Source organism: Convolutriloba macropyga, unplaced genomic scaffold (assembly GCF_964194025.1).
Source record: "Convolutriloba macropyga unplaced genomic scaffold, txConMacr16.3 SCAFFOLD_947, whole genome shotgun sequence".
Taxonomy (NCBI): Eukaryota; Metazoa; Xenacoelomorpha; order Acoela; family Convolutidae; genus Convolutriloba; species Convolutriloba macropyga.
In genome coordinates this window covers 20,300-31,322 of record NW_027452059.1, presented here as the reverse complement: position 1 = coordinate 31,322, position 11,023 = coordinate 20,300, and the positions used below count along the sequence as shown (strand labels likewise).

The window sequence follows — 11,023 nt, the reverse complement described above, 5'->3', positions numbered from 1 at the left end:
ATGGATGAGGACAAAAACTGTTAAAATTAACTGAAGTCCCTACTCTTTGGGGGAAATTTACACAAGGAAGAGCTCTCCTCTCATAAAGTGAGTCCCATATTATTTATGGTTAGTGAGTTCTTGAAACGGACTTTCCTGATCCTCTCATTAGGCATAGCGGGGTAATTGGATGCGGCAATCCCCATAATTTCCTGCTCATAATCGCAATTCTCTTGCAATAACCATTGTACCTGAGCCACGTATGGCATTTATTGATACCGCTTGAGTGAGGCGATTGAAGGCTACTGATAGGCCTGAGGGCTTGAAGCCTCTGCTATCAGGGGAAAGATTGGCCGACGAACAGGCTGCTATTTATTGTGTTTCGTACTCTGTCTTGACGAGAGATAATGTCGCCACGCCCGTGACAGGAAACGGCATGATCTCCAATTATGTCCAAATTAGCTGACTTAAAATATGGACATCTTCTTTCCGAATCATAGAGCGGAATTCCTAAACGGTATTTCAGAGCAGCTAGGACTCGATAGGTTAAAGGTGTAAGTCAAGAGCAGGGATAGGTGCTAACCAAGCTTCTGATTGAGTCAGAAAAAGATACTAGTTTTTTCACTGGTGGATAATTGACCTTCAAGAGGTTTGCTTTGAGCCGTATTTTCAAATTGCTCTTGAATTTTCAGTTGCGTCAAATGAGAAACTCCAAAATGCTAAACTCCTCTACTAAATCTGTCAAACTACTTTTGTGATTTGGATTCACTCCAGAAATTTATTCTATTATGTTTGCTGACTGAGATAAGGAACCAACAAAAGCAGCTTTGAATTGTTTCAAAGAATGTCGACCTCCAGCTCTTGTTTTGCCTATTGGCAGGCATGCTTGGTCAAATGAATTATTGCTGATTACAGAACCCAATATGTTTGCAAAAATTGTTCGTTGGAGATAATCAAACTTTTTAAGTATTTTGTTACTCTCAGTGGATGGAGTGTTGAATCTCAAGGAATACAGCAAATTAGTTGCACTCAGGTAGCTACGCAAAATTCCACGAGCACACGGAGACTCCTCTAAACAGCCCAGGTTGTTTAATACTTTCTCGCGTTTTTTAATCCGTTTTTCTAAACAAGATGCAACGAAATTTGGTGTTCCGATTGGAGCGCCAAAGATTTCGATTACTGATTGGCAGTTTCTCTTTAAACTGCTATCAACAGCAGTCAAAAACGTGGTGGACACAACTCGCACTTGTCTCTTCTGAATTCAAGGCCACATTTGTTACCAGGTGATAAAACTTCCAATGATTCACGTAGCTCCACTTCGGTTCCTATTATAATTTCATCATCAAGTTAAGAAGAATTCTGCTTAAGATTTGGTAACTTGTCGAGTTCTTTGATAATAAACCAAAGTGCTAAAGAAAGCAGTAAGGGCCTCAGCGGGTCTCCTTGTTGCACTCCTGACTGACTTTGGTTGTGAGTTGCATTTAAAAAGAGTTGCGATAAACAAAATAGCAAAAAGAAGCAAAAGGGGCTGAAGCGGAATGGATGTATTTTGGAGTTCCGCGCTGTAACTAACACACTGTTTCTCGTAATTGATTTGAAAGTTTTTTTGAAGTCAATTTAAATTAGACCCGCCTTTGTTGTTCAATAAATTTTGAAAACTTTGTTATGTTGCTTGTACAATGCTTTCAGCACTGCAATTAACTGCCACGCCCATTTGTCTGAACAAAAAAAATTCAACAGCCTCAGAACTCGTCTCTTGCGCAACACATTTGGCTACGAGGCTTCGAAAATTTACTCCCACGGTGATTGACCATACACCACCTTTAGTCTTTCTCAGTGCTGTAGGCGAAGCACAGCAACAATTTGGAGCAAAGAAACTGGGGAGTTGCCCACTTCTGGAAAAAATCACGAGTTTTGTTATGCTTGAAATAGATTTTTTTGCGCTCAGGGTACATTTTGGATGGATCGGCTGCTGTGAAGTTTGAGAAAGATCGCAGTTGTGCAAACATAGACGCTTCGTCAAATTGATAAGCATAATTTCTGTAATTATCAGTATCGCTCGGTGGCACTTCTTCTGCTGGATGGAAATTCATCATTTCTTTCAGCGTTTCTTTATAATCTGGGGCCACTCCAACCGACGGCAACAGTTTTGGTGCACGTCCAAATTGGCCTTGAAAAGAAAGAGTTTTGGCACGTGCTGCAAGCAACTCCTTTGCCTCATGATTTTTTTCCTGACTGGTTTCCTTGAGGTTGCTTCGAACTATAGCCCAGCACAGTCGCCATGCTTCCAACTCTCAAATCTACATAACATGAGCCGTTCTTGCTGCCGTTTGTGTTTTATGTTTCTTATTGCAAAGCGTTCTTCCAATTTTCTGGGGTACTTGGTTGAGAAACACAGCCCTCAATGATAAGTGTCAGCAATTCAGACCATCTTAGCCGGAATGTGACAAGAATAAAGCGGGCTGTAGGTATTTGTTTTTTGCCAACCGTTTCAAGGTCTGGGAGGGCGTTTAGGTCCAAATATGCTGCATTTTGAGAGGTTTTCATTTTGTTAATTTTTTTGCTGTTTGTTGCGGAGACTAGCTCATCAATGCGGGCTGCTTTATCATGGGGGACTTTCTTACTTGTTGACAATTGTCTACTAAATTGATAGTAGTCCCAAATTGATCTACAACAAACGTATTCTTCAAAGTTTGGGCCCCAGTTTTTGTATCGTATTTGTGTTTTGTTTACTTGATTTTCAAGCACTACTAATCTAGATATGTTGTCTTTTTTATCAGGGTAGAACAGGGCTGTATTTGTAGAAACCCGATAACGTAAATAAAAGTCATCAATATTGAAATTTTGCATTTTTTGTGTCAGACCTGACAAAGCATTAGTCTCATTCAAATTGATTGAATTTTGTTTTTCCTGTCATGGTTCCGCAGTTTTTTTCCCGGAGACTGAGGGCATGTTAACAATATCCGAATCAGGAAGATTTCATTGCTAACAACCGCTTTTTTCTTCTTTTGACTTCTTGTCATGTTTTTAAAAAAACCATTTGTTTGAAATTGCAGGAACAAAATTATGAAATATTGGCCTTCGGACTGCTTGTGAATGCCCAAAATATACCGATATGCGGCACCGTATTGAGCTGAAAATAAATTGCTTTACGTCGCTTCGTAGCAAACACAAGAACTTTACGGTTAGAGACCTATTTGATAAGTTTGAAACTTCTGTTCCTCTAATCCAAAAGTAACACTCCGTCGCAAAGGTTTCCTGCTGCTGTCCAGTTTCGAAATAAATCGTAAAAAGGGGTGTTTTGTTCGTGTCCAAAAGATGTAATCAAATTTCAGTATATTTATTTTCTGCCGATTTGGTTCTCTCCTGGTAAAAGAAATTAACTCAAGGCAAGTGTCAATTAACTCTGCTAATCTATTAGTTTTGTGCTAATAGAATTACTGCTATTTTTTGAGGAACAAATTTGCTGTGCCAACATTAAGAAACGGTATAATCGACATCAGAATTTTTCACAATTGAATGTGTAATTAGAGCAAACAGCATTCTATTGAAGAAAGACGAGAACTATACATTAATCTAGAAGCTGACAATAAAATTAGACATTCTCTCTCTCTCTCTCTCTCTCTTTCTTTCTTTGGAAGAAGTAAATAATTGTCATTCCTTATCAACAAAGAAAATTTTAAGCAAACAATTTAATGAAATCATTTGAAAACATTGTTTTTCATTGAAAACGTTTGGAGTAGCATTTTCAAAAAAGTTATCGGTATCAGCCGATGATGAGGAAATGTTCAATAGGAATGACAGAGATCTTGATTGCAGTCAAATATGGTCTAATTTTTCAAAAAATGGATGCAATGGGAAACAACAACACAAACATTTACAGAAATTAATTAGATTTTCCATAATAAAGTTTGACTGTAATCCGAACCTTCAATGACGATTACAATCTCTAAATTTCTGATTTAAATTGTTATTTTTAATGCCTGAAAACCTAAAAACTGATCAAAAACCGTTTCGCAATGAAAGGGAGATATTTTTGTTGCATAATAACAGGTTATCTAGGAAAAATCATGACCAGCTGACGTACATGGTAAATAATTTGCAAACTGAACCCAAATTATTGTACCTCTGTGACACCTGGCTCAAATACAATAACGCAGTTGAATTGTATAAGATAAACGGATACTGTTCCGTACTAATTTTGAAAAAAGACAATACAAGAGAGGCGGACGGCTCGCATTGTTTGCGGAGGAAAACTGCAGTTGAGAAATTATAAAAACTGAGCAAAAAATAGAGAACTTTCTTGTTAGAGTTAAAGAGGAGGGAAAAACCTTGCAAATTCTTCTTGTATGTCGCCCTCCAAATACAAAACTGCCAGTTGTTTAAGAAGAAAATGCAAATAAAAACTAATTGAAGTAACGATCAACTTAATTGGACATTCATTTGTCTGCGGCGATTATAATCTTGACACACTAATTGAAACGGCTGAGGGTGTCAGTCTTCAGGAGCTCATCAAATATTAAGGATTATAGCAATGCTATAATACTCCAACAAGAGGGCGGCCAGTTTCCCCAAAATGCATAGATTCAGTATTTGCCCCTAACAAACTGAACAGTCGAACAATTATCACGGATATAAGCGATCACTATCCAGTTTTAATAGAGCTTACGAGTACAAAAAAGACAGAATCAGGAGCACCTGATAACTGGTACCGACACCTTAAGATTTTGGATGATCCTACTGCTGCAAAAAATTTCCTATTTAAACAAAATCATCAAATTGCTAATTCACAAACAGGTGATCTCAATATCAAAATAGAAAAATTGTCCTAACTTTCAATTCAACCTCTTGATGATGTGGTGCCACTGAAACTTTCCGCATCACACAAATAAGTGCCATGGTCAGATATAACGGTATAATAAGCGTTTGATGTTCGAAACAAGTGTTCCCATCGCTCGCTTGAAAATCCCACCCCAGAAAAACGAGAAGCCTATCAAAGAAAAAGAAGCGATGAAACATCGAAACAACGCAAGGCCAAAAAATCATTATTGTTTAATATTAGGCAGAAACACTTCCAATAAATCAATGTTTACATTCTATAACCAACTCTGCTCTAATGATATTGAGGGAAAAAAACCAAAAAAATGCAGACAAATTGAATGATATCTTTGCACACGTGGGACCTTCGTTGTCAGCAAAATTTTTTCTTTTCGTCCCGCCCCGAAATTAATCGTAATTTCTTTATACCCAATACAACACCTGATGAGGTGATGAACTCGATAAAAATTTTACTAAACAAAATGTCAGCTGGTCATGACAACATAAGTTATAAGGTGTGCAAAGTTTCAGGGAGTGTTCTCGCAAAGCCTTTAGCTGATATTTTTATTCAAGGCATTAAAGAGGACACTTTTCTTACTTTTTGGAATTAGAAAACGTAGTTGGTATTCATAAAAGTGATGGCACTTCGGTGCCAGAAAATTATCGACCAATAACTTTGCTAATTACCTTAACAAAATCTTTAAAGAACTAATATACATAAGATTGTTGAGTTTCATTAAAAAGTATGACATTCTTAACCCAAAAAAATTGATTTCCTGCTGTGCTCGAATTGCGTTGACGCGGTCAAAGAACTGACAGCAGAAATCTGGACAGTAATGGAAAGCAAACATTCAGGAGATTTATGGTTGCTTGATTTGAAAAAAAGCTTTTGGTACAGTTGATCATCAAATTCTCCTCAAAAAACTTGACTTCTTAGGCTGTCGTGGTAAAATAAACAATGTTATTAAAGGCATCTCACTGACAGAAAACAATATGTTCTATGGGGTAAATCAAAAACAGAGCAAAACTCGATAACCTGTTGAGTGCCACAGGGCTCATTTTTGGTATCCCTTTTGTTCATTTTGTACTTCAATGATCTGCCTACTGCCACAACAGATTGCGAAGCTGTTCATTATGACGATGATACCAGTCCATTTTGTTCAGGTAAAAAATCTGGAGTAGTCTTAGAGAAAATTGTTAAAGAATTATTCCAATGGCTATCCTTAAATAAGCTGAGCTTGAATGCAGACAAGGGTGAAATAGTTTGCTTTGGAGCCAGCAATATTACACCAAATAATATTAGTTCGTTCACAAAAAAGATATATGCAAATTTGTCGGCATACATCTTGATAAAAATTTAAATTTCAGGCACCATAAAAACCAGGTTAGAACGAAATTGACGCGTTTCTGTGGAATGGTTTATAAGTTACGTAATTTTCTATCACGCAAACACTTTCTCATTTTCTACAAAGCATATGCAAAATCAGTCATCAACTACGGCATTCTAATATTTGGCTGTACTTATAGGTCTACAGTATAAGACTATTTAAATATTCAAAAACGAATAGTGAGGGCAATTTTTTTCATTAAAAAACTGCAATTCTGTATCGGATATTTTTTTATTAAAATTAAGATTTTTTTCAGTGTTTGAACTGCACGTTTGCGCAGTTTTCTGTGAGTTATTCAAAAGAACAAGCGGCGGTAGCTATGATAATGTTGTTTATATGAACGCTGAAGTTTCAAGTAGAATATGCACTAGAAGAGCATCTCAAGGGCTCTTAAACCCACCGCGAGCGCGGACAAAATTTCAAGAACATTCTCTGATGAATAAGTTTATGAAAACCTTCAATATTCTGCAATCTATAAAAATTCAGCCAGCATACCTAAATTAACGAAGCCAGCGCTAAAATTTTTTGCAGAAGTCTCAATGAGACATATGTGTTTGATAAAATGTTTTACAATTTCTGCCGTTGAGAAACGGCCCAAGTTAAAAGTTTTATTGCTAGGTTTTTATTTGGGCAACTACTCGAAGAGAAATGATTTTCTCATAGTTTGTCCTGGTTGTAATAATGTTTATTTGCTTTTTAATCCAATACATCAACTTGTAACTGCAACTAATCCAACTAAAATCAATTCAATTCAAATCAATACGACTTGTTAATTTGAAGTTGAACCTCTTGATGATTTCTTTCAATTGAGAGATCAGAAAGACCCGTATATGACCTTCGATTGATTAGCAAGAACCGTATATGATTTTCTCACCAACCAAACGCTAAATAGCCTTCCCAGAAATCAATCTTGGTTCAAAATTAGAGTTATATAAAATCATAAATTATTCTGCATGTTTTTGTGTTGTTTTCTGCTATAATCTTCATTATAAAATTAAACAACTGGAAGTTTAAATCCCATTACGGTTGAAGATTTCGGAAGCTGAAGTTCGATGAGTTTGTTGTTCAGAAGTTTTAAGTCACAATTTTGAAGAACAGGACTGGAACTGCTAAATGGACCCACGATTGATGTGCCAAGTCAGCTGAGGAGACTTTGCAGAAGTTAGGGAGGTCGTCTTGTGAGAACAAGTTGCAGTCAAGTGTAACTAAAAAAGCTCAGAATGGAATCAGAGTATAAATTCAGAATTTTCCTATGAATTTTACTATGAAATATCTATAAATTGCCATGATCAGAACTCTGGTCATAGTAAAAGTCATTATAAAATTTTTATGATTTAGTAATAAAATATCATGAGACCCATGTCCGCGTATGAACAAAGTAATTGTGCTGTTAATGGCCAGTTCTTTCGCAGTTCAGCAGAACAGTTATTTGACAAATAAGGAGAAATTTCGCTTGAAAACACGCCAAAATTGTGAAGTATATTATTTACTTGATTCACAGTCAACCTGACGTGTAGTTTCGCAGTATGGTTTCAAAATTGGAAGTCCTGCATCCTGATCAAACACATACCACCAGAATCCGGCCGTAGAACTACCAAAGTTAGAGTTGAAGTTTGTCTCATCATCCAGAACTTCCACGCCGGACGTCCCAGATCCCGGCAGTTCATAGCTGAAGCCTGGAATTAATAATGTTAGTGATGATGATGATGCTTAAATTGGTTCTTAATTTTTTGCAAATTTAAATGAAAACGGTTTCGAGGTTGTCACATATGTTTCTATAACGTGATGTAGAGGTTGAGAAGTACATATACGTCCGGTTTTTAACCTGTTTATGAAATAAATTTACCGTCAGACTGGCGGAAAAATCCAGCTCGCATGTACTCGTTAGTAATCGGGTCCAAAATTTCACTCAGGTTCATGTAATGAATCGAAAGTGTACACTCAGATCCATACACGAGTATGTTTGCGGACGAACAAGTGATGGCGCAAGACACAATTCGCTTGAAGCGTTCAACAATATCGAACACGGACCAAGAAACATGTATTGCCAACGCAAAGCCTAGTTCATCAAGATCGATAACATGTGTACTGTATACAATATTAGTCTCCTCATCCATATGTTTTATCAAAGCAGGCGCGATTATCAAAGATGAAGATGATCCGTTCACCTGTCCGAATTGTCCGGGTGATGTTAAATTGGGAGGCGGGGAGGAACCCAAACTTATGTAACCATTATGACAGACGTAGAGCGAATCGAATCCTGTCGTTCCAATGTTCATGGTCATAGGAAGAATTGATTCCTCAGAGCAGGAATCAGCTTCAGTCACATCGGTGTACATTATAAGCCCCGAATCGTTTGCGAAAACCTCCATCGATGATACAGAATTGAAGTGGAACTTAGTCACCATTATCAACAAAGCAACAAATGTGATACAAGACATTCTTTTAAATGTTACCCTTTTTCTGGACGAAAAGATTTAATAAAACGCTAAGCAATTGCCACCGTTGGTATAAATTTTCGCCAGACAATATAATTGTTTGATTGATATGCTTTCAAACTTACGAGTTGTCAACTTCTTAACGGATTTATGAATTTTTACAGCTAAAAGTTGAATATAGTGCCTCCGAAAAATATAATCATGCGAATTTAATTTTAGCGATTCAGAAATCCAAATTAAATAAACACCGCAAAATAACTTACTGTGATAAATTGTACAAAAAGAACTTTCGAGCATCGCAAATCAATCACCAGTAAAAGGTGCAAGCTTCAAGTCATGCACCGAATAAAAAATTGAGTGGCATATCGAAAACTTTATGCGTCAAACGAGAAAAATCACATTTTGACAATAACAACCGAAAAATCTGCTCATAATATATGAAATTACTTATTTTTCAAAAGTGCAATTATGTTTTGTTTGAAAAATTTAAACATTAGGTATCATTTCTGCTGAATTGTTTCTCCAACGACTGCAATTCAATTAAATATCTCCGTACAAAAAAGCTATTTTCGAGCAGTTTTGACGGAGAATCAGATAATTAATTGAGCTTTGGAGAGCGAATGAAGAAAAGAAGTGTAAGCAGCAGACTGAGTTCTATAAATACATAAATTCCCTCAAAAGGCAGTTATGCTCATAAGATCATGCATCATGTTCACAATAGACAAACATAAACCGACTAATGTCGCAAGAATTGATCTCGAACAGGCTAGGCAGTTTTAGTCAGGGGGCGTAACCTAGATAAATTTTTCTTTATGGTTGCAAAAATAGTTGACCACTATTGGGTTTGAACCACTGCCCTCCTGATCCCTCGCCAGATCACTGCCCACTCGGCTATCAGGGCCTTATATTAAATCTGCTGCAACCGATTTTATTTTAACAAGCTTTACTTCAGAGCGAGAGCGACTGTTGCGGCTGCTCAAGAATCTCAGCGGAACCGATATATCACAGCCTGGTTCTCGAGTTTTACGCCGGCCTGGTTCTTCACTGGGTTCGATTGACTAACGATCTCGCAGAAATAATTAGTCGCTCGCACGTATTAAAGGACTGTAACTTTAGTTTTGTTGATTGAAGTTAAGAAAATCCTTAGTGATAGTCTATGTTCAATCTCGTGCTGAAGTTTGTAAGGCTTCAGCCAGTAGCTAGTAATGTTGCAAACTTCTCGTTAAGTAGGCTCAACTAACTTATAACTCGCAAGATCTTAAGATCTAGCAAACTTAACAAAAAGACTAAAGTTGTTAAAGAATCAAATTTTAGTCTATCTGAGAGCCAACTGCTCTTTGTAACAGTTTCTAATGGTTCTAAATACAATACGGTTTCACTATTCAAACAATTGGGTTAAAGTAAATAATCAAATATTTATCATTTATAACATCATCATAACTTGTTTCTGATTGGTTAATCAAGAAAATGATTTATGTCATTGTTTACATAGTAAATGTCAAATTACTGCAATATTTACTTTTGTTGACATAAGCACGGAGGGTTATTACGTGGCTCTAAATGCCTCAAATGTACGGTATTTGACCTTTAATGATCATCTAAAGTATCATAAAATAAACAACTTAAGAAATTTAACAATAAATAACAAAATATCGAAAAATGCCAATTTTGCACCATATAAGTGCTAATAGGCACACTTGTGGGTCTGATGCAATAATGTTCGTTGGGTCCATGAATAGCTTAGAGGTAACCCTAACCGTCTGCCATAACCTCGGGTTGCTCGGGTTTTGGCTTCCCAAAATCGGGGGGGTGTACAGATTTTCGGTCCCAACTTGTAAAATTTTTCAGTTTTGACCATTTTTGAGTTTTGACAAATTCTAAGTTTTTTCAGTTTCAAAAGTTATTTCTTGCTGTCTGATGGCTTTTCTAGCTGATTTGAAGTGGCGACAACATCGCCGGCCCTGTTTTCGATCTCGGAAACACCATCGTAGAATACTGGCGCTAACTTCACGACTGGCCGGTTTAGCTCTCCATGTGCCATTTTGACTCTCGCTGATCTCACAACTCCGTCGTTGCCAGTGAAAATCTCAATGATTCTTCCAAGTTTGTTTTCACAGCGTTTCACAGAGTCATCTACTAGCCACACTAACTCGCCTTCTTTCAGGTTTCGCACATGTTCTTTTGACCACTTCGACCTCTGGTTCCATTGTGGAAGATATTCGCGAGTCCATCTTTTCCAGATCATGTCGGCATATGCTTGAGCCGTTTTGAATGATCTTCTCAGGTCGTGGTAGCGCTCACTGGATGGCATGAATGGTGCACTCGCGTTCTCTCGTCCTAGCAAGAAATGATTAGGTGTGAGTGCTGTCAAATCTTCAGGGTCGTCACTTACTGCCGTCA

At 37.2% G+C, this 11,023-nt stretch overlaps 1 protein-coding gene across 1 annotated transcript; it reads right to left on the bottom strand.

Moving 5' to 3' along the window:
* Nucleotides 1–7,119: 7,119 nt before the first annotated feature.
* Nucleotides 7,120–8,788, bottom strand: LOC142357141 (uncharacterized). Its single transcript, XM_075408828.1, has 3 exons — nt 8,032–8,788; nt 7,676–7,861; nt 7,120–7,390 (listed from the first exon to the last, which is right to left on the bottom strand). The coding sequence occupies exons 1-3, from the start codon at nt 8,624–8,626 to the stop codon at nt 7,260–7,262; spliced, it is 912 nt and encodes a 303-aa protein (XP_075264943.1). The 5' UTR covers nt 8,627–8,788; the 3' UTR covers nt 7,120–7,259.
* Between the last annotated feature and the right edge of the window lie 2,235 nt (nt 8,789–11,023).